The 24,498-nt window shown below is 41.8% G+C and overlaps 1 protein-coding gene across 1 annotated transcript in view; it reads right to left on the reverse strand.

Moving 5' to 3' along the window:
- Psd3 (pleckstrin and Sec7 domain containing 3) overlaps positions 1 to 24,498 on the reverse strand; it is a 461,162-nt gene that overhangs the window by 272,624 nt on the left and 164,040 nt on the right. Inside the window, exons 3-4 of the mRNA XM_026395813.2 lie at positions 6,668 to 7,778; positions 2,857 to 3,252 (exon numbers count right to left, since the gene is read on the reverse strand). Coding sequence (XP_026251598.2) covers positions 2,857 to 3,252; positions 6,668 to 7,778 — 1,507 coding nt within the window. The remainder of the gene's footprint in view (positions 1 to 2,856; positions 3,253 to 6,667; positions 7,779 to 24,498) is intronic.

The following is a 24,498-nucleotide window of genomic DNA, read 5'->3' on the forward strand; positions in this document are numbered from 1 at the left end:
AGCAGATGGAAAGAAACAGTAATGACATTAAAGACCAGGCACCGAGAGCAGCGAAAAGGACAAGTCTAGGTACCAGGTGACTTGAACTTGTGCAAAGGCTCTATCAGTAGAGAGTCGTGTGACTTTGGATAAGTCTCCCCACCAAAATGGGACACCGATTCTTTATCATAGAACAAAGTCAAGGGGGAATGGGGGTAGGAATGAGATGGACATCATTACCCTAGGTACATGTATGACTGCACAGATGGTGTGACCCTACTTTGTGTACAACCAGAGAAGTGAAAACTGTGCTCCATTTATGTAAAATGAATCGAAGAGCATTCTGCTGTCATGTATAACTGGTTAGAACTCATAAATTTAAAAAATAAAAAAGGTAAAAAACCCAAGGTCTTCTAAGACCCTTTCAAACTGTACTTCCTCAGCCCACAATACTAACATAATTCTTCTGAGATTGCAACTTCTCCAAAACACCTAAGAAATGGGGAGGGCGGGGGTAAAGAAAAATACGAGACCTTTTTAGTTCCTTTAAAACTTTTTAGGATCATTCTGTCACACACACACACACACACACACACACACACTCTCTCTCTCTCTCTCTCTCTCTCTCTCTCTCTCTCTCTCTCTCTCTTTCTCTCTCTCTCTCTCTTTTAACCTTAACATAAACATATACCTCAAAATAAAACTTCCTTCACCTTCAACCACTTACTATCTTATATCAACTCAAAGGATACAAAATGAGGAGTCCCATCAAGCTGCTCTGTCCACGTGGCTGCATGCAGCCCTGGGGGACACCAGGGCAATGACCGCCAGCCAGGAGACCTGGAGGACAAGGGCCAGGGCTGATGAGAAGCAGGCTGGCTGGCCTCTGAGGTACATCTCCCACAGTGTTAGAATTTGGACTTTTATCACTGATGAGGTATCACGGCCTGATGATGCGGGTGACACAGCTGAAACTTCATCTCCAGACAGCCTGGAGAATTTAGGCCACTAAATCTTAGGCTAAAATACTATGACCTACTCCAGGATGCTAAGGATTTGACTCTGTCCGTGCTAATGCCCCACACCCCTGCTGCCCAGACCATGGCCACTTCCTGTTCTCCGTGGCTTTCCTCCAGTTCCCTCCTGTTCAGACACTACTCGCCTCATACCTTCATGGACACCACTTCCCTGCGGCTTCTGCAGTAAACCTCTCAGCCCAGACCACCTCCAGTTCCTGAGCTGGTTTTGATCAGATGTAAACAGCTTCCATTCACCCTAGAAAGTCGGGGTGGAACTGAGAGGAAATTATCTACATGCCTGTCACACAGCACTCTGTTGCAATTCAGTCACCAGAGACGATGAGGAAGCAAAGGACTAACTTGTCACCCTCCCCTGGGGAACATCCCCTCTCAAGGGTGCCTCCAGTTAGAACACCCCACTCTCTGACACACTCCCTTTTCAAGGATTCCCCACCTCGGGACACCCTCCCCTCTGGGACCCTCAAGGAAACCCTCAGAGCTCATTCCCCTCGGGGACCCTCAGGGAAACCCTATTCTGAGGGACACACCTTGGTGACACCCTCCACTCAGAGATATAGGAAGTCTACACTTGGACTTAACAGATGCCCAATTCAGAGTCAAACATTTCCCCAAGCTCCTACTCACACCAGGCGCTGTGCTAGGTGCTCATCCATGTCAACCCTTTCAATCTCAAGGTCACACCACACACAGGGTATCAGACCCCATTTTGCAGATAAATAAATCAGCCTTCAGAAAGAGTAAGTGGCTTGTCCAAGTAACTCAGACCCGAGTCTTGGGCTTCTGAGACCTTCTTTTCATTCTCTGTGACCCACAACCAACACCCACAACCAGTTTCACAGGAGAATGCGGAACTACAATGTTACAATGTACCAGCCTTGAATTTGCTCATCCAATAAAACACAAACCTATAAACCAGTTATAGAAAATGCCAACTCAGGGTCAATTGTTCCAAAAGAGATTTGCTGAATACCTGTAGTACGCACACTGACTTTTTTTTTTAAGCACTGATTTTCTTATATAGCTTTATCCCTCTTTAACCTTCCCTCCACCACCACCTAAATACACAATACACAAGGGGAAAAAAACATCAAAACTAAATTCATAAAATGTATGAGTTTTAGTGTGCGCTGACTACTGATAGAGATGCTAAATGAGAGGCAGATGACCTGAAAGTGATGGTTAAGAAAAAAATGAAAAGCTAGGTAATCCACAGCTGCAGAAGGAATCCCTAAATGACAGGGATGGTGTGTGTAACCGATATAATCTGTCATTTCACCTCCCAGATAGACTTCAATCCTGAAGTAGAAAGAGAAAATAAGTATTTACAGACTTGCCAAGAATCAGCTTTATCAAGCATCTGTATCAGATCCTCCCCTCCATCTAAGGTACAGGAAGACAGCCAGACAGAACAGGATCTTGGGGAATAAAGGGCTAAAAGAGTGTAGTGACCATCAAACCCAAATCCCTAGGAATCTCTGGACTAACCCAATGACCTGCTCCATGTCACCAAGAAATGCTGGTGCAGAATACAGCTCTTTTGTCACAGTAGAGGCCGCTGTCAAGCCTCTGGCCACCCACAAGCACTTGCTAGTATCTACACAAGGTAATCCAGGGAACACCACAGAAGAAAAGGCACACACAGCTGGCCAATTTGGCAAACCATGAAGGTGTACTGTGCCAGACCTTAAAACCCAAATTACTTTTTACTCACATCATTTGCTTATATCCAGAGAAACTGGCCCAAATGATTTTAAAATATAGTCCACACTCCTATTTCCCAAAGAAAGAATTCTACAAACACAGCCACCCACAAAATGAGCGACAGTGGGTCTGGTACCTTCCCCAGAAGGCCATCTCCAGGTGGCCTTTCATGTACATGGAGTCGCTGGCATCATTCAGCCCGTTGGTGATCCCGCCAGAGTAGCCCAGCACAATCCCGCCATCTGCTGAGACACTCAGGACATCCTGGTGTCCTCCCGCTGAGGTCCTCTCCAAGAACTGACCCCCTTCTTTAATGCGCTGCTGGATCATTGGCGTAAGGGGCATCTCAAAGCTGAAGTAGCTATCTGGCTCCGAGTAGAGTGTCTCCAGCGACTCTGCACTGTAGTACAAAGAAGTGTTGTCCAAGATGGTCTCAAACTGGGAGCTGTACACGTCAGTGGAGTCCTCGGTGTACCCTGGCCCAAGCAGTTCATCATCTTCGCCCCTGAGGTGCTCCTCCTGCTCCAGGATCCTAGAATGAAAATAAGAGTAAAGAATTTCAATACTAGGTGATTTGGCGGTGGTGGGGGCGCTACTGGGGACTGAGCTCAGGGGCACTCGACCACTGAGCCACATCTCCAGCCCTATTTTATTTACAGACAGGGTCTCACTGCATTGTTTAGCAACTCACTTTTGCTGAGGCTGGCTTTAAACTCACAATCCTTCTGCCTTAGCTTCCCAAGCCTCTGGGATTACAGGCATGTGCCACCGAGCCTGGCAGGTTAATTTTTTTTTTCCTGCTTCAATCTAATAAAAATGATGTTCTGTAGGTATAGCTCATATTCACTGAACTTGTGTGTTAACCATATTTAGGTTTTTAAGGTTTTTTTTAAGTTTTGGGGGGTTCTGGGGATTGAACCCAGGAATGTTCCACCAATGAGCTACATCCCACGCCTTTTTTATTTTTTTTTTTTTATTTTGAGACAGGGACTTGCTAAGTTGCCCAGGCTGGTCTAGAACTTGCAATTCTCCTGCTTCAGCCTCCCAAATCACTGGGATTATAGGTATGTGCCACCATGACTGGTTAACATATTTAGGAAAGAAGATATGAAACACATTTGGGTTAAAAAAAAATTCTTAGCACACATGTGACTACACTGTAAATAATTTACTAAAGTTTCAAACCAGTTTCTTAATGTATGAATGCATCTGGTCCAATGAATATTTGCATAAAATATTAAATTCTCAGCTATGCTCCACAAATTCTGACCATATACAACTACCATCATTTTTAATTATGACAGAAGCAGGTAAACATACCATGCAAACTTGATACAGTAAATTTTCTGTATACACTAAACTGAAAGGGAAGGTACTGGGGAATAAGACAGATCGAATTGTTATGTACATGTACGAATATGGCATAAGGAATCCCACTTTTAGGTATAATTTTAATGCAGCAATAAAAATAATTTTCTAAAAATACACTAAACTTTCATCAGTTATTAATACTTTCTGATTTAAATAAAAACAAATGTCCTGGAAAGGATGACTTCAGCAGAATCCAAGGGCTGCCCTCTGCTGACAACAAAGCCACACTGCAGAGAGCACAGGTCCAAAAGTGCCCCACCATGAATGATCGAAGAAAAGCCCAGGGACATGGTAACTTCAGGGCCACCCAAAGAGGCTAGCACCAACTTACAGCTGATAAACTGGGTGGGACACTGATTTTGACAGATAAATATAAAAAATACACAACATGTTTTTCAAATACTAAAAATGAATGTCAGTATGACTAAATGAAGTTTAAAACTTGGTGAGGTGGATCAGTAGTAAAAGCAGGAGGCTGAGCCAGAAAAAGGGCTGAGTTATATATAGCTCCATGGCAGAACTCTTACCTAGCATTCGTGAGGCCCTGGATTGATCTCCATCATGGGGGGGTGGGGGGGAGAAGAAAAACCTGGACCTTAATTCTGGCTATACCAGTTACTAGGTATGTAAGCAACTTTACTGAACCTCTCTGAGCCTCCAATTCCTATAGATAGGAATAATAAGTATCTCATAAATAATCCATAGTTCTAGTTATTACCAGAAGACAACAATGCAGTTGTTCTTGTTGTGTTTTAAGTTGTGGAAGGTCCACCATGTACCAAATTCTATTCTGGGCTTATATCTCCTAAGGTCTTCCCACTGACCTTGGAATAAGACACAGAGTTCTATGCAGATGCTCCTTCCCACAGCCTGGCTAACTCTTTTTCATTCCTCAGATCTCAGCTTAATGACCATTTCCAAAAAAGGGCCTTAGCCAAGCCATCAACTGAATGAGCCTCTCCCTCTTCACCAAAATTATTCTGACGTGTCTTTGTTTTTTTCCTTCATAGTACCTAGTACGATTTGTGATCCCACACTAATTAATGTGTTTACAGGAAAAATGTTTTTCCTCAGTGGTCAATTCCATGAGGCCAGTGACCACAGACTCTATCAATTTTCAACATTCCTTTATGCCCAGCATCTCACAGGGTCAAGGACAGTGAACAGTGGGGAAATATTTGTGGAAAGAATGGAAGGAAAGAGAAGAATGAATTAACAATCTGAACAGAAATACACATTCTGACAGGAATATAAATACTAAGCCATATGCCACGTATCAAGGCTGGTTTGAGGAAGCTGTGGAGATTTTACATGCTAGGGGTGGGAGAGGATCCTAACGGTCTTCCTAAAGGAGCACAGGTCTCAGCAGACATCTCCTTGTATAGAACAAACACAAAACTCAAATCACAAAGAACACTTTCCCCTTGACAGAGATGTGCTCCTACATAAGCTCTAACACAGGTGTCATGAGGGCTGACAGGGGACGAGGGTGCACATTCCAGTGCAGTTCACAGCAAATGACTCTACCCAAAGGAACACAGGTGGTCAGTGGGTCCTGGTTTCCATTCATCCAAGCACAGAGCTGGTACGGATCTCAGAAATGTAGACCAGGATGAATATCATGCCATACCAAGTTTAGACACCAGGGCCACAAATCAAAACACATACTACTTGTGAGAAGAAGGGAGTCCCATGTGAGTTCTGCAAACAAATGAATTATAGAGTCTTCCTCTGCTGTTTTGAAATGTGCTCTCTAAACACGGACAACTCCAATCCAGAACTTCTGGGTTCACATCTGAATGCAGGCTACATTGTAACTGGTGTGCACTACACTGCAGCCGTTGGGATTTGTACCCAAGAAATGGCTGAGTTAAGATACAGTGACTATGTGAGATACAACAAAAGAGTCTAAATCTTTTCACACTGTTTGAAAGAACTATGGAGTGCTTTAGTTACCTTGATGCTGAAAAACTCAAAACCTGATGAATACAATACAATATCAGTGAAATGGAGTTGCAAAACCAAGGGTTCAAGGAAGAGTTCAACAGTCTCTTCTGAAAGTTTGCCTGGTCCATGCCTAATGGACTTTGTTACAAGATCACCTTAATGTCCTATAAACTTGGAATCTAAGAAGGGCCTAGCTTAGGACACCTCTCTTTCATTCTATGATGAGGAGGATCCAGAGTACCACAGTCCCCCACTTATCTGCAGGGGACACATTATTCCAAGACACTCAGCAGATGCCAGAAACCAAGAATAATATTCAAATTCCAAGAATACTGTGTTTTTTCCTAAACATACATACCTATGATACAATTTAATCAATAAATGTAAGCACAGTGAGAAACTAACAATCATAAAATAAAAGAATTTATACCAATATACTATAATAAAAGTTATTTAAAACTTGGGACTCGCTTATTTCTGGAATGCCCCATTTAATATTTTCAAACCTCAGAAAGTGACACTTGAGGTAAGGGGGAACTGCGGTACTGTGAGTTGAGTTCTGTCAAGCACAGGACGATGGCTTTCTCTAACCAGGCATCACAGACAGCAAGGTGACTCTGGGAGCTCACCTTTCCTTGTCTCTCTCCGGCTCAGCTCTCTTCTCAAGATGTTGTCTGTTTTCCTTGAGGAAGACTTCATCCTCGCCACTCTCCGCAAGAGGCACAGGGGAAAATCTCCCTGAGCTAGTGCCAGGCCTCTCCGAGGGGATTTTCCAGGTTTCATCCCAAACACGCTCAGTTACACCAGCTGAATGGCCGGGAGCAGCAGCTGAGATGAGATGGCTTGGCACTTTGGAAAACTCTTTGCTTACAGGAGGGGCTATCCTTTCCAGCGATGTCTCAAAGTCAGCAGGAGCCTGTGTCTCTCTCTTCCCTCCTTCTGTCCATAGTATTTCCACCCCTTGAAATTCCACATGCTTGATCCGGCCTGCACGTCCCAGGGAGCCTCGATCACATCCCCCAGGGTGCTCTCTCCTAGCATCAGAAATCTGCTCTTTTGAAAAGCCAACGCTGCCTGCAGAGTTATCAGTTACTGCTGGGCTCCGCAGGGAGGACACGGGATAAGCTGGCTCGGAAGCACAGAGAGCCCCTTTTCTCCCAGTAGTAGTTACCCGGGGAAGCTCAGCCTGGGTCTCTCCTGTTAATAGTGCAAGTGCAGTCAAATCTTTCTGGATGCTCAAATAAACATTTTCCTCAGTGGTTCCTTCAGCTGGAAGAACTGTATCTGGTGATGGTTCCCGGCCAGCAGAGAATGGCTTGGAGGCTCTCTGTGTTTTATGACTGGCAGTGTCCAGCTCTTTTTCCACATGCTGAAATGAAAAACTAGAATCAGCATCTTTGTTCAGTACCTTTGTAGCTTGTAATGTTCCTGAAACTATTCTGGCTTCTGTGTCTTTCAGAGCAGAAATCAGAGAGTCAATGGATTGTAAACTTTGTTCCTTGAGGTGACTTTGAGAGGGGGCTTCAATGACATCTTTTGGTCCTTCCCTAATACTGTTGAGCCCAGAGCTTTGGCCAGCAAGAAGATGGACCCCCGGTGGCCCTGGCGGGTGGCATGGCAGAGACTCTGCATCAAACTCCAAAGAAGCTCTCAGGCCTTCTCCGCCTTCCTCCATGGTCCCATATTCTGGAAATTCATTTGTGACATTCGGTGGGAGTAAAGTGCTTCCTCCATGATCACCTGTGGATACAACAGAAGAGAAACATGACTTATTTCGGGACACCAGGCTCTCATATGTGTTCATCGGTATCCAACATTAGCTCTTGACAATACTTAGGTATCTGATTCTTTCACTACACCTCTTTCCAACACCCTGTGGCTCTCATACTTACTTTATAGCCACCCCCGCTAGCATACATGCATGTCACAGCACAGGAGGCAGTCCAATGACACATGCCAAACTTAACCCTGCTTCTGATAAGAGTCCCATGCATTAGCATGCAGTAACTCTGCTACTTCAAGGGCAAAAACAGATTAAAATGAATAAGTCTCATCTTCCAAATTCCACTGGGGAGACAGCAACATAAAATACTTATGTTGGTCACAATCAAACAGCCTTATGAATGTGCAGGACAAGCTCTGAGACAAAACCTCAGAGGAAAGACTCTAAAGTCAGTATATTTTCTAGCCAGAAGTCTCCCCATTCCACTATGCAACTTCAGTGGGAAAGAAAATGGCCTTCAAAATACCCCTGAAGAAAGAGAGTGCAGCCAACATGGAATAGGAAACGGAAAGTTGAAAAGACATCTAGGATCCCCAAAGCCCAGACTTACTGTTCAATTTTTTAATTGATAAATGAAAGTTATATGTATTTATGGTGTCCAACATGATATTCTGATAAATGTATATACTGTGAAATGGCTAAATCAAACCAACTCATATATCCATTAACTTTATAATCCTTTTTGAATGTGGTGCGAACATGTAAAATCAAGTCTTAGAAACTTTCAAGTGTACAACACCTTGTTTAAAACTTCCTGGTTAACAATAGATCTCCTGGATTTATTCCCTGCACCTGAAAATGTACATTTTTTGACCACTATCTTCTCAATGCCACCCCTCCCTCTCCCATTAACCACTCTTCTACCCTCTACTTCTATGACTTTGACTTTTTTTTAATATTCCACATGAGATCACCAACTGCATACAATTTCAATATTATCTTATGCAGAACCGCAACATATGAAACAGAGAAAACAATATTTAATTAGGCTACATTTATTATAATGAATCAAATTTACATTTTCCTATTAAAACGACAAGTCAGTGAGAACTGAAAATGGGGACACTGACACATAAAATACTGAAATTGGGGGTTTACAGATAATAGTTACAATCTTTTCAGCCTCAGTACCAATCTCTCCTGAACTGGGTTTTGGTGACTCTGTATCTACACTAGAAATACAATATACTCACTTCTACTTTACAAAGAAGGACATTTGTTGCTGTTAAACCACAACAGAGTTACAACGTTCTTAGTTATTAAAATACTTCATATACGTACAAATAAATACACTGAAATGGCATGAGAGTCTTGATTTAAGTCATTAACAAAACAAGGCAACTTGGAAACATGATTTAACAGTGGTACCCTCCATGTGTTAAAATTTGATAAATGGTAACAACACACCTGAGGGTATATGTTGTTTCACATGCCATTTTCTTAAATAATTTGAAATGTAATTTTTAAAGCTAAATTGGAATCAAATGTTGATGGAATCTAAGAAGCACTTCAGCATGTCACGAGACAGAACCAACAGCTATGGCACGCTGAAATTTTTGAAAAGGAAGCAAATTCTCCAACACTTAATTTGAAAATGAAGACATGTAAAAACAATAGATGGTAGCATATTAGCATTTATTTTTTTCAGTGCCAAATATATTATTAGTACCTCTAATTTTCCCCCTCTTAAGATCCAGTGGGTTTTTGGTATATTCACAAAATTATGTGTAAGTATTACCAGTATCGTCACAGAACATTTTCAATATCCCTAAAAAAAACTTCCAAATCCATTAGCAATCCCTCCCCATCTCACAATTCCTCAGTCCCTAGTAAGTACCAATCTGCTGTCCATCTTGACGGCTTGTGTATTTTGGACATTACATATATAATATACAAGTCAAATAATATGTGCCATTTTGGGTCCAGTTTCTTTCACTTAGCTCAATGTTTTCAAGGGTTATTCATATTGTAGCATGTATCAGAATTCCATTCCTTTTTATCACCAAATAATATTGCATTATATGGAAATACAACATTTTCTTTATCCACTTATCAATGGGGATGGCTATTTGGGCTGTTTCCATGTTCTGGCTACTATGAATAATAAATTTGTATATGAGTTTCTGCATCTAAATATAGCTTCAATTCTCTTGAGTGAGTGAATTTCTAGGTCATTTGGTAAATCTATGTTTAATGTTTTCAAGAAGTGCCAAATAGTTTCCCAAAGCAACTGCTCTATTTTATGTTCCTATAGCATGTCTGAGGGTTCCATTATTACACAGGTTAGAGGATATAAAGTGGCATATCTCTGTGATTCTGATTTGTATTTCCTCCATGGACTAATGATATTGAACATCTTTTATCATGTGCTTACTGGCATTTTTGTGTAGCTTCTTTACAGACATGTCTACTCAAATCCTTTGACAATGTTATAATTGGTTTATTTGTCTTATTGTTTAGTTGTAAGGGTTCTTTATATGTTCTGACAGAGGTTCTTTATCAGATATATATTTAGAAAACACCTCCCATTCTGTGCATTGTCTTTTCACTTAATTGATGTCTTTTGAAGCACAAAAAAAATTTAATTTTGATTAACCCAACCTTACCTATTATTCTTTTGTTGTTTATGCTCTTGATGTCACATGTAACAAATCATTGTCTAATCCAAAGTTACAAAGACTTACTCCTGTTTTCATTTAAGAATTTTACAGTGGGCTGGGGATGTGGCTCAAGCGGTAGTGTGCTCGCCTGGCATGCATGCGGCCCGGGTTCGATCCTCAGCACCACATACCAACAAACATGTTGTGTCCACCGAGAACTAAAAAATAAATATTAAAATTTTCTCTCTCTCTCTCTCTCTCTCTCTCTCTCTCTCTCTCTCTCTCTCCTCTCTCACACTCTCTTTAAAAAAAAAAAGAATTTTACAGTGTTAGCTATTACATTTAGATCTTCAATCTATGTTCTAGTTAACTTTTTTGAAGTAGAGATTCAACTTTATTCTGTCACATGTAGATATCCTGATGTCCGGCACTATCTATTGAAAAGGTATTCTTTTCTCGCACTGACTTGCCCTGATACCCTTGTAGAAATTCACTTGTTCATAAACATAAAGGTTTTTTGGGACACTTAAGTTACTGCACTGAGCTAGATATCTATCTGTATACCCGCATCTCACTATCTTGATTATTATCTTGTAGCTCCAAGTAAAATCTGGAAGCAACAGTCCTCTAACTTTGTTTTTCCTTTGTCCGATGGTGATGGCCACTCTAAGCCCCTCATACATTCTGCATGTATTTTAGGATCAGCTTATCAGGCAGCTGAGATTCTGAAAGACACTGTAATCAATCTATAGAGTTCTGGATTCTTAGCCATATTCTTACTGTATCTTTAGATCCATGATCAAGGACTGTCTTTCCATTTATTTATTCTTCTTTCTTCCAACAGTGTCTTGAAGTTTTAAATTACAAGTTTTGGATTACTTTCATTAAATTTATTCCCCTAGGCATTTTTTTTTGATACTACTAAAAGTGAAGTTTTTTTTTTTACTTTCATTTCCAGATCACTGATTTCTAGCATAAAGAAATAAAATCTATTTCATTGATATGTTGGCCATATACCCTGCACCTTGATGAACTTGTGTTTTAGTTCCAATAGTGTTTTTATAGATTCCTTAGGATTATCTACATACAAGATCATGCCACCTATGAACAGAGGTGGCTTGATTTCTTCCTTTCTGACCCCAATCTATCTTTCTTACATATTTCTCTCAGAGCTCTCCTCTCGAATATGCTGTGCCATTGCTTCCAAAGTGAAAGAGAGGTGCTGCACACACACCTTCAAAGGGTTCTCTTTAATTCTAATATATACTGGAAATAAAACTGCCCAAGTGGACACTCTCTACTTTCTAATCCTCTGACTTGCTCAACCTCTTTTTCCCACCTGACATACTCCTTCCCATCTCAGCATGATCATTTTTTTTCTCCCACTTTCCAAGGCCTAATTCCAATTCCCTCTCCTTAACTGAGCCTTCCCTCAACTTGAGAGAAATCACCTCTCCTCCTTAAAAATGGCAAGAGCCTTTAGCTGTGTGTTATGTTCAGTACAAATACGTGAAACCAATGAACACAGTCAGCTCACACCTGAAAGCTTCAAAAGACTACAACTTCTAACCCATCGTGAAGCGTTTAGAGAAAAACAACCACAGTGACCACCAAAGCCATGTACATACATAACCCCAAAGCACACCGCAGTGAGATTCATTCAACGAAGGGAAGAAAGGTTAAGCCTCATCGTGAGGGAGTCCACTGTGTGGACTGGTTTAAACTGTCATCTACAACAGCAATGAAAATAAACACTGGCCCAGAGAAAAGCAAACAAAAGAAAATTAAAGACAAGAGAGGCCTCAAAGAAACTAACAATTCTTGTGCCCCATTTTTTAAGAATTTTACTGAGATGCCTCTTTCTCAGGGACGGCAACAAGTGCATCCACTGTGGGCAAATGCTTGTGCTCTTTGACATAACAGTTTGACAACTTGTCAAACCAAGAGATCAGACAAAAGGGAGGGGCCAAGGCAAGGCCCTGCAGGACACCCCGCTGGCTTCCCACCTTGTTGCTCCTCTGGTCTAAGTTTACTGCTCTAATAAGTGCTAAGGAGTTTCATTTACTTTATCAACTAGTCGAGGACCAGCACAGACAGACCAGGGGAAACAAATGCTCCGAGAGGCTCAATGACCTGACCAAGTCGAGTACAATGCTGTTCCACACAGTATGATATCAGAACTAAGGGTCAGGACTCATTCCTGGTCTCCCGTCTCTCAGCAATAAGTTCATGGGAAAAACTTGGTGCTGCTGAGTTGTGAGACCACCATTTCCAACAGCAGCAGCAGCAGCAGCAGCAGCAAACACGATACGCAAAGTCTTCCAGCGGCTGCTTCAGTGTAGAAGCAGCCTTCATGGTCATTCTCCCTCGGGTGGAGCACTTGTCACAAAATACAGAGCAACAGCAACCTTCTCCACCAAGCACAGCACCCCGTCACACACAAGAGCAGTTTATTTTTGCTGTTTGCATCTCTTGTCACCACTTGAACTATATTAAACGACAAATAAAATCTGCGAAATATTAATCCCAACCCTTTACTTAGAATTTCTGATTTGCTCCTCAGAAGTCATTCCTTTGGAACTCCCTCTACTAGAGTGATTATATTTAAAAAGAGCAACTTTTTTTCTTTTAAGACTTTTTTTCTCTCACCCCCTTTCACACAGGGCCATGAATACACTTCCAATTCAAGGTCCACTGTTTGCCAACTTCACTCATTCAGCAAACACTGACTGCCTACCTGCTATGTACTGAACACACAGGATCCAAATCGGTGTTGTCAGAGCCTGTCAACTTGGCACATTACAAAGACCACCTTGGTAGCAAGGGAAGGACGTACAGGGAGAGGCTTACCCCAAACCAGACTCAGGAATAACCACTGAGGCTTCCGGCAGGAACGCAGGCAAAAGCCAGGGAGCACTGGGCCCAGAACAAAGGCAGAACAGACAGCAAAGGAGTGAGTGTTGCTGGGCCCCCAGGACACCCTCCAGCCAGCATCCACACCCATTCCCACGTCACCACCTTCTCAGCCCTCCCTAATTTCACTGTGTGTCCACCGTGTTTCCGTGGCTTGGCCTCAACCAGCTGTGGTGGGTTCTTCCTGCCTAACTTGTTACCGTGTCCCCTTTACCTTCCTGTCAATCTCCATCTCCAACTAAAGTTTAAGAATCCAGCTCAAAACATTTCTACTCCAGAAGGCCTTACTGAATTAGTTCTGCCCAAATTTGGTCTCATATCTGTGACAAAAGGGACTTGTTAAGTATAAAAAAAGAACTTCAGCGCTTACCTAAATATAAACCACACACTAGTAGAATGTGAATTAATGAATAGTTCATAGCTAAACTGCATTTCTTCTTCCACTTAAAAGAATGGAAATGTCGTCTGAAGTATGTGGGCAGAGAGGAGGGAAGGGTTTTCACACTTGTGGAGAATATGTACTTGGGCGGGTTCTTTAGAAGTTGGCCTTTTCCATCAGGGACCTGTGATCTGCTGCTTTGTGCATCTGATCAGATTCCTAACAACTGCTTCCTGTCCTTTGGTAAAGATGCTTTTCTGTAATCAACTATAAACCCACCAATTATATTTTTTTAAGATTTTTTTTCCTTTGATTCAATATATTGAGGGAGAAATGGGATACTTTTGAATGCTAACAAGATCAGTTTTAATATGGCTTTGGGTTGGGTATTAAAGAGCCATCTGTTTCTGCAACTGCAACTCTGAGACAGGACTGTAATAAAATGGAATAGAGACATCATTTCTTCAAACCATGAGGAAATGAGCCTGCTTCACAAGACTGGCTGCACAGACATTTCTAAGAATGACCCTGTTTGAGAGCCAAGAAATGAGACAAATTTTCTTCCACCCTGGCTAGCAGACTCCTTAAAAGAAAATGGCTCAAGAAAAACAAAATAACAAATATTTGCAACCTCAGCCATTAGCTGAATAGGTTTATCACATAATTGATTCTGAGTAACTGGATACAGATTACTCTGATAATGTCATCTCGACACCTAGATTCCTCAGAAGAATCACCATGGATTGATTGTACATGCATACATCTCCTAGAACCTGGGCCCAGTGGTCTGGGGAGATGTTTTTGTTTGTTTTGTGCTGTTGCCACTAGAATATAAACTGCAAACGCCAAGAATGTGGCCCGCTTCCTTTATCACTATATCCTCAGAGCCTGTAATGCTAATACCTAACAAAATGAATGCTTTTGTTGAATCAATCAAGTAAAGTATGTTCTATCACAACAGGATGTCAAAGAATAAGAAACAAAAAGAAAAAGCTTCCTTAAACACAAGCAAGACACTACATGTAGGTGCCACCCAGGTTCTAGCCCCTGCTCCCCAATACAGGCTTGGATGGTGCAGGGAACACAAGGGCACTATCTCAACTTCAGAGCTCGCTCTGCCAACATCTACGGTGCACTGCGGAGCAGAGTAACAGACAGGACCAACCTGCCTCTCACCATCAAGGAGCTTACACCCAGTAGTTCCATCTATGTGCACTGTCTGCTTGCAAAGTTCAGTAGAGGTCCCAGTTGTAGAATTCAGCATGATCCTACATAGGCTATTACTATTAAGCATAAATGTTTCAATGGATTATTCTCTAAACACTATGCTGGTTTTGTTCATTTGTTTGGATTTTTTTTTCCCCTTGGTACTGGGGAATGAACCCAGGGGTGCTTTACCACTGAGTCACATCGCCAACCTTTTTTATTTTGAGACAGGGACTTGCCAAGTAGCTTAGGGCCTCACTAAGTCACTGAGGCCGGCCTCAAACTTGAAATACTCCTTCCTCAGCCTCTGAGCTGCTAGGATTATAGTCGTACCCCATCATGCCCAGCTATGTGGCTACTTTAACTAATTAAAATTTAATAAAACTGAAAATTAATTTGTGCAGTACTCCATACTTATATAACTAATGGCTTCCACACTGCACTCAAACAGACATAGAACATTTCCAACATCAAAGAAAGTCTGGTTTGGAAGTACCTCCTCGAGCCTCCTTGTGCTCAGTATGGCCTCAGAACAGAAGCCCAGACATTCCCCCAGGGGACATGTTGGAAACACAGGCTCTGGCCACCACTCCACACCGTCTCTATCAACATCTGATGGTCTCTAACAAGAATCCCAGCTGACTCTCACACAAGAAAGAATGAGAAGCACTGACCAGAAAACTACAATGCCGAGAAGTTGCTCTTACAACCTATAAATGGTTACTTTCTATTCTGAAAGATAAACCCAAGTTCCTACCTCTTAACTGAAAGGTCCAACTGTTCAGACAGACAACTAAAGGAAGTTCTATCTATGAAAACAATCTCTAATTCCTACCTAGAGAGAGGCTGAGGCACTCTGGTCTGAGTTTGCACTCTAATAAGCAAGTGCCTTGGGACCCTCTACAGAAGAGGAGGAGAAAGGCCTAAGGTGACTCCTGATTCTACAGCCCACCACCAATTGCTCTCACCATGATGGCCAATGACTCACACTTACTCCAAAGGACCATAAAGTGCTAAATTGTAATTGTGAACTTGACCCTGGTATAAATCTGTACATTAGCATCTGGACAAGGTCTTTAAAAAATTACATCAGTGCTTAAAAGAAGAGAGCTGAGGGAAAGGTAAGGCTTTCCAGTTTTTAAAAACCAGAGTATTTTCCCAGAGTTTAAAATTCATGTTATTAGATACATTAAGTGCATCAGCAAATTCAGTCTGATGAGGTACTATTGAGAGTGCACTAAGAGACTATAATCTATTTTCTATGAGTTTCCATGATAGTTGACATGATTTTTGATCCTTTATCAATAATGGCTAACCTAGCCACTAAAAAAAATCTGTGTTTTCATGTGTTTGTTCCTAATGTTCTGGGTGCTGTTACCTAACGAGTATCAGTAAACACCTTAAAACTTACCCTATCAGCTAAAAGAAATGGAGAAGTATAAATTCTTACATTATTTTAACACTGGAAATTTTACAGAAACGACTTAAAGGCACACTCCCCAGACCTGTCAAGAAGGAACTCAGTCCCAGAGATAGGAAAAGAGGGACAATTTGACCCTGTGAGTCTGAAATGTCATTCATCAATAAAAGGAAGACAAACGCCCAATTTACAAAGTAAACACAAAAAGCAAGACTTGCAGGGTTAAAAGATCTCAAGTGCGTATTACCTATAAGTAACTAAAACACTTAACTGTGAAAAAAAGATCAACAAACCGCTCCAGCAACACTGATTCTTGGACCCCGTTTCCAATGCAATCGAAAAAACTGTATTAAAAACAGGTGAATACTCTAATCAGTTTTGCCCAGGAATAGAATACGTATTTGGTATGATAAAAATAACAGAAAATGAGTATGAGTAATGAGAATTTGCTACATGACTAATCTAAGTGCATTATATTTTGGGAGAGACTCTTTACCCCTAATAAGCCACATTTTGAAGAAAGCTACAGTACAAAGTTGAGGACGCTGCTAGCTAATGTCTGGACACTGACTAACTCTCTAAAAGCAGGCAAATTATTTTTTTAATGCACTCTGAAAGCCAGGAAAAGGCTTGCCAACCACTATGCAGGCTTTTACATGTGCACACGAACAGAGAACATTCCAGTAATTGGACGCTCTTCCCCGGAGATTAATAGTTACAGCTGTGCTTACCACCAACTAAATTTCACATACTAATGATTCAGAGCCCATTTCTTCTCATTCAGTTCCAATCCCTGGAGGAATGACAGTAGCTTACCATTCCAGCCAGTTTCGGAGGAAGCTCTGTAAACTAGGAAGCAGCCCTACAAACAGCAATCAAAGGGTGGGATGAGCAAGGCATGAACAGCCACGAATTTTCAAGCCAAGTCCCTGCAACTGGGCTGAGAACCCTGACCCCACTTGGAGAAGAAATGCTAGCCCAGGATCTGAACTTGGGCTTATCTTCAAATCACTGTTTTGTAAAGCTGCTCTCCTTTTTTCAACCAGTCAGAATTCTGGTTTTGTGCCTCCTCTACCTCTCATGATTTTTTTGTTTTGTTTGTTTGATATCCATGCCTGCGCTTCTTCTGATAGAGCTGCTCCTGAGTTCATCCATTCTGTCCATCTTCTACTACTTCTTTCTGCTTAGGAATTCATTCTTTTGAAAAACCCAGTTTTAAAATTTCTCTCTTCACTGACACCTGTGGTTTTACTATATTTTTAAACATGAACAAAGTTTGCACTTTTCAATAACTCCATAGCCTCACTCACACCCGCAGGCTTTCCTGCTAAAGTTAATATAGCTGTGGTTCTATTAACTGCAGCTTGTTCTGTAGATAAAATATTTTGTGACATAGTTTACTATTTAAGAAATTAAAACTGATGTTGCAAAATCCTATCCAGTTCTTTTAAAAATAGTGATCATGAGTGCCAGGCAGTGGAGTTGCTGGCAGGGGTGATCCACTAGGGCTGTGGGCTTCCCTGACTGCTCTCTCTCAAGATAGTTGTGAGGGCAGAGATGAACAAGCAGCCTCTCTTGGCCACCAGTTTCTAATAAGCCTCAGCTGAGCCACATTCACCATCAGTAGTTTTCATGCTCAATAAGAGACTCACAGTTCCACCCAGGATTCAGCCTATGAACCGATGAGAGCAACTCCAAATACATCTACAACGGCAAGTTCTACAGAAAGTTGAAAGTCAGTTTCCCTGAGAAATAAATCTGAAATTACCATAAAAGTGACACACAGGAAAGACACACTCCTGCATATAGACTGAGGCATTAAAATAGGTGTTTATAAACTTCCGGCAGAGATCTGACCTCAGCATCAACTCAGCGTTTATAGAACATTGCTGGTGCCACCACCCCATTCTCCTCCAGGCTGTTCACACACAGCCAGCCCCAAGCACGCAGCTGAAAAAAAGTGTGGGTTCTTTAAGAGAAACTCCTCCCCTATCCCACCCAGCACCACAACATGATGTCGTTCTGACACTGCAGGGGTAGCCTGTTTTCCCTCTTTCTGCCTATATAATACATCACAAACAAGGAGCAGAAATAGGGCAACAGAATTCTGTGTTCCCAGAAACGCCAGAGGGGGAGGGTAAAAGGAAGTAAAATTACAGGTAAGGCTAAGATTCTGCTTTCTATTTAAAAATAAAGATGCAGGTAAATTCAATGCTCAGATTTGCTAAAATACACATGCCAGGGTGAAGCCAGGTGAGGCACTGGGCAAAGGCCTTTACAGGGCAGGTGGCATCTCTCTGGTGATTGCGGAATTGGACACGAGTTGGCGGGAGCATCCCTGAATTAATGCAGATGCTCTTCTCTAAGGCAGGATTCAGCAGAGCCCGGGCTGGCCAGCCCCAGGAATCTCCTACCGGGACGGTTGGAAGACAAGACTAGCAAGCAAAAAGCAGTCAATAAAACAGAAGGAAAATGTCACAGCAGCATTTTACAAGAGATAGAGAGATAAAAAAATATATATATTCGCCTGCACAGACCTACAAATAGAGGTTACTCACAGAGATTACTGTAGCTCCAGCAGTTACCCATTGATCATAGCAAATGCCCCGTTCATCAGTTTAACGCTTGAGAAAAGTTAGCTAGAAAAGAAGCAAGCTAACGCCAAATATGCTGTTCTAGTCAACTGGAAGCAAATTAGTTTCAAATTTCCTGGCAGCCCCTTTTGCCCTGCTCTGCACAGGGTGATGTCAATGCAAGCACTTTGGGCACTTGGAACCCGAGCCGAGAGGAGCTGCGCCTCGGTCCCTCTGACAAAGGCGAGGCAGCCTATTCTCTCGCTTGCTCTCCCTCTCTGCCTCTGTCTCTCTCTCTACCTTGGTAGCTTACCGAAAACAGCCACCGTAGGGCTTTTCTATAATTGTGAAAACTACTTCCAAGGAGATAACTGAGGTGCCGGGAGTTAGCTTTAATGTAACCATTTCCCTGGTGCAGCAGCAGGAAGCCCAGGAAGGCTCCGAGAGGATTGTACCATCCTTGGTGACATCAGAGGTGGGGCTGTCATCCTAGTATTATGCAGCATTTCTCCGATGCAGGGATGACACACGTGAACGGAGACGGGTAGGTTCCCTTTAAAAGGGCTGAATTCTTGTATTATTTAAACAGAAAAGACAGATGCAAAAATCACTGTTCATAAGCTGCTGTAGAATGACATAAATCCTGCAGTGCCGGTCCTCGTGTCTCTGCTAAATGCCACTGCCATCTAAAGTCAATTTTACTGATGATTATTACTGTTCCTGTGATAAAATTAATATTTAATGGGTAATTGATAGTACTTGGGAAAAGATTCAAAGTACTAGGAAAAGATTCAGACATTAACACCCATTTTTTTAAAAAAAAATGATGGTATAAACTTTTACATGACTAACGGTACCCGTGGATGTAGACAATACTTCTAGACCACAATCTCAGTACAAACAACAAATATAAAAACAAATGGTTACATAGATAAAAATGAGGCTGAAAGCAGCACAAGATGAGTGACATAATATTGCTCCTTGGTTCTGGTAACAGCTGTTGAAACAAACATGAAAAATAACTCGGCTTCTACAACTTCAATGTCCCACCCAGCACGAGACGCTCAGGCTGATAATCCAGCAATGCACGGTTATTTTCACTCATTCTGTACATATCTGCTAAGTGCCCAAGAGGTGCTTAGAAAATGTACTGGGTTTAATTTAGAGTGCCCATTCCTGATGAACAATAATCTAATCAGAGCAGAGAACGTTTGCTCGTGTGCTAAGCACTGCACCAATCAGCTTTACCGTACAAACCCATCCGTTCCTACCAACAGCCCTGTGGGATAGCTACGATTACAAAACCATTATTAGGCAAGGTTACTAAAACATAAAAGAGGTGCATGACTTGTCCAAGTTCACGGGGCTAAAACTGGCACATTCAAACACAGGCATGAGAGCCCCCCAAATCCAGCTTCTCCACTACCAAACTGCACTGCCTCCCAAGGACTTCTCTGCCAAGAAAAGAATTCTCAAGAAGGAACATAATTTTCAGGATTTAAAACCACAGCATGCCAAATATATCCATGACTCAAGAAGAATGACCCAAATATAAAGGGATAAAGGTTAGAGAGTGCACCCAGAGAAAGAGTACCAGGACAGTCAAAATAGAACCCAGGTAGCAAAGTTAGTGCTAAAGCCTTGTGTGACACTGCACCAACATCCTAGAATCTTTCAGCTTACTCTCCTTATCTCTGAGCAATAGATAATAGATGTTTACATTATGTTAGATCAGTATAACTATATGACTAAAGCACATGCTCTGGACATGTAATCTGGACTCCATCATTTTTCAATTACGTCATCTTAAACAGGTTACGTAACCTCTATAGTCCTCAATTTCCTCATCCAAAAACTAGGAAAAATAATGGGGCTATTCTGATTAAATAAATTAAAGCAAATAAACACATAAAGCACTCAGAGTAGCTACTAGTACAAAATAAAAGCTCAAATTTTATTATTTTTATTATTATTATTATAACTATAGCTATCATTACTTTCAGCATTATTACACTTTTTAACTAAAACTGGCGGCTTCTTCCTTTTTCAAAAACCTCACCAACAAGAGCTGCTATATTTTCAGAGTTGGCTGGAAAAGTAGAAAGGTCAACCTTTGTTGGCTTTATACAAATATTAACCAATCTACGAATTGCCAGTTCCCAAGGAGATAGAAACTGAGCATGCCTTCTAAGAAAGGTCCTTCCTAGTGGGAGAGAGAGAGGCAGGCACTCTTGATCTCCTTCTTCCCTAAGCCTAAACTACAGAGGGAGCAAGAGCTGAAGCAGCCATCCTGTACAGAGACAAGCCCATCAGCCAGCAGAGACCTCCTACTCCCATTTCTTTTACAGTGGAGTGAAATAAACCTGTAGGTCAAGTGATTCATTCAAGTTTCCTAGTATATGCAACTTACATAATCCTAACCGATGAACATTTAAAGGCCACAATTTCCCTATGGCTTCAAAAGGCTAACTTGAGGACAACAGGCTATTTTATTAGGGCTTTTCTACTGTTACATCCTCTAAGCCTGCATCCTCTCTGATGCCAAGTCAATGCCAATGGATAACCATGTGAGAAACAAGAAAAAGCAAAGCACACTGCTTCTCCAGGCCCCACATCTATATTGTCTTATTAAAACAAACAGAACAACGGAGGTTCAGTGTGAAATGCTCCTCCTGCATCTCAAGCTCTTCCCATCTCTGGGTAGATGCATTCTTTCCAATCCACAAGCTATTGAGCTATTGTTAAAATCAGGGGAAAGCAAAACTCCAACACATGATGAAGGAGATGCTTAACAAAGCTACTGCTGTTACAAAGGCTGTGTAAACATGACGGTCCCCTCACACAACAGCTGGTGACCACAGGAAGTAAATGCCTGTACTATGCGAAGTCTCTTTTCCATCCAGCTGTTCACAATAGCTTCCACTGTCCAGGACTCATCATTTCAAAAGGTAAAGCTCAACAAGTAGGTTTGCCCCATATGCCCTGGTCTTTCACAGACACGCTGCTATGCTGCTATACAGGTGCACAGAAGCAGCACTTGGTTAACAAATAGAGCCACGTCCCTCACCTGTCTTGTTTTGAGTTTGCACTGACTATATTCTCTTGCTTTCTGTATTCCTGGGGCTCTGGCATTTGTGTTTTCTCCAAAAAAAAAACTCCTTGTTATTCAAAATAAACAAAAGAGCACCTCTAAAACTTAAGAACTTGGACATAAGGCCATTTCCTTCTTTTTCTTAAAAAAAAAAAATCTTTCAGGAAAACATTCTTAACTTTGTGATCTGTAAGGTATTCACTCCTTTTTGTGAAAAATAAAGAGATGGTTTAAGTAACCTGGCCAATACACAATTAGAAGATAAGGAGAGCAAGAAGTACCCTCAGACCACAACTCAAAATAAGAGATGATTTAGTTGTCAGTGAATGTGTGAGTTTGCTGAAGAGCAGAGGGAACAAGGAAACCACTATTTTACGTTAGACTGCAATGCACTTTTTAATCCAAGTACAGTTTGAGCATTTAAAGGTTTTTTTTTCCTTGTTGATTGTTTCTGTTAACTTATTTACAAACATATTTATTTCCTATTAATGTAAGCCATATTAACATACTTAATGACCACAATGTACCACTAGTAATGTAATTTAGTTCTTATTGAATACTCTAGTCATTTCAAATATTATCCTAAGTAAATTCATACACTGCTAACTGGCTAATTTATATTCATCAGCATATAATCAAAAGACAGCCAATGAAGTCAGTGACTTGTATCTTTTTTGAACACAGTTGTGTCCCTGTGTTACTGAGACCCCCAGGAAGCATAAATGTCGAACTGCAAGGTTGGGTTGAGATGGCATAAAATTCAGGTAGCCTGCAAGGGGAAGGAGACCTGCCATGATCCTTGAGAAACTGCTTTCCTCATGTCCTGGGCCTGGGACAGAATCAGAACCCAGGGCTGCTAGGATACCACTGGAGCAGAAAGCAAGCCGAGGTGCGGGCAAAGGGGCTTGATCTGCGTGGTGGAGATCTTCATGCACCCAAAGGCAAAATGAGAGCGAGTTCTGGAAGCAACTGAATCTTCCAAAAAGTAGAAAAGTCAGTAAGCATCCAGATGACACGGAAGAAACAGGAATTAGCCCAGAGTCCTGCAGACTAAATTTATCAAGTGGATTTCTGCTAGCCTTTGGTTAAACTGGGATCATGATTCTCTACTCTATAAACACTTATCTTGGCTGTTTCTTTTTATTTTCTCTCTTTCAGTAATTGAGATTCTCTTCAAAAACTCCAGTCCTGTCTCAACTCAGAGCACAAGGCCATGGGGCACCTCTCTGTAGAGTCCCTAGGTGCATCCGAGTGCTGGATGGCAGGGAGGGAGGCAGGACATAGCATGGAGCCGAGGTATGGAAGGCTGAAGAACTGCTCTCAAATCCGATGCCTGCTGGCTCCGGGGACAAGGCACTGCCTTGGCTGGATTCCAGCTCTGCCACCACTGGGTTCTGCTGCCTGACCTATGGTGCTTTTTCCCACCCCTCTCCTTCCAGGTGCAGTGCCAAAAATTTGTTCTCAGCTTCTACTCTGCTCACTTTTTATTCTTTGCCTTATTTTTTTCTTTCCACATTTCTTTTTATTGGTGCATTACAATTGTACATAATGATGGGCTTTGTTGTTGCATATTCATACATTATTCTTTGCTTTTTACAAATCACGAGCTTAGAAAAACTTTCAGCCCACAGACAAGCTGGTGGGTGGCTCAAGTACTCCAAATGAGAGCTTTAAACTCGAAAAGTGCCTAAGACAGTGCCCCCCACACAAGAAACATTCATGAAGAACCAGCTGACATTCCCGCTGCTGCTGAACCAGCTTTGGCTCCACTACTTACCGTGTGATTGGCAGGCAACCTCGCCTGGCTTTCCCAGCCTGTTGTGCTCACCGAAATAACACTTTACAATTAATTTCTCAGCGAAATAGAAATAATTAGTAACTGTAGGCAAATAACACATTTACTTTAAGGTTGTTTGAAGATTAAAACTGACAGGTGTCACTGGAAACAGTACATGAAAACCACAAAATGACTTTCAAATGCAAGGCTCCAGGCTGATAATCACTCTACACTGATGACTTCAGGCCTCACTCAGAGTGACTGCCGTCCCTGAGGACGACTTCAGATGACTTGACATCTCCCTGAAGCTTCGTCCTACTCCCCACTTCTTATGAGTGGAAAGAATACATCAGATGGCGACTACTGTGTAGGAAAGGGAAAGATGTCGATGATTGAGTCAGTGCAGAAGCAACCATGTAAATCAGCAGACCAGACATCTAAGGCAGTGGTCCAGATGTGGACTGGGATAAGAACAGGGAGAGAAAACCCTAGATAACCCCAGGTCAGTTGGGTTCTTTAAATTACAAGAGTGAACAAAGCCAAACACAAAAGAAATCCTACCCAAGGGGAGCTGAAGTTCTCAGAGCTACACCTGCAACTACCTTGGTGACAGGACCTTTACCTTATGACAATGACAACATAATAAGGACAAAATACAAACTAAACTATAACTGGATGCAACTCACACCCAATGCAGTTAGCTCACCTTGTGGGAGGT

Source organism: Urocitellus parryii, chromosome 14 (genome assembly GCF_045843805.1).
Source record: "Urocitellus parryii isolate mUroPar1 chromosome 14, mUroPar1.hap1, whole genome shotgun sequence".
In the NCBI taxonomy this organism is placed as follows: Eukaryota; Metazoa; Chordata; class Mammalia; order Rodentia; family Sciuridae; genus Urocitellus; species Urocitellus parryii.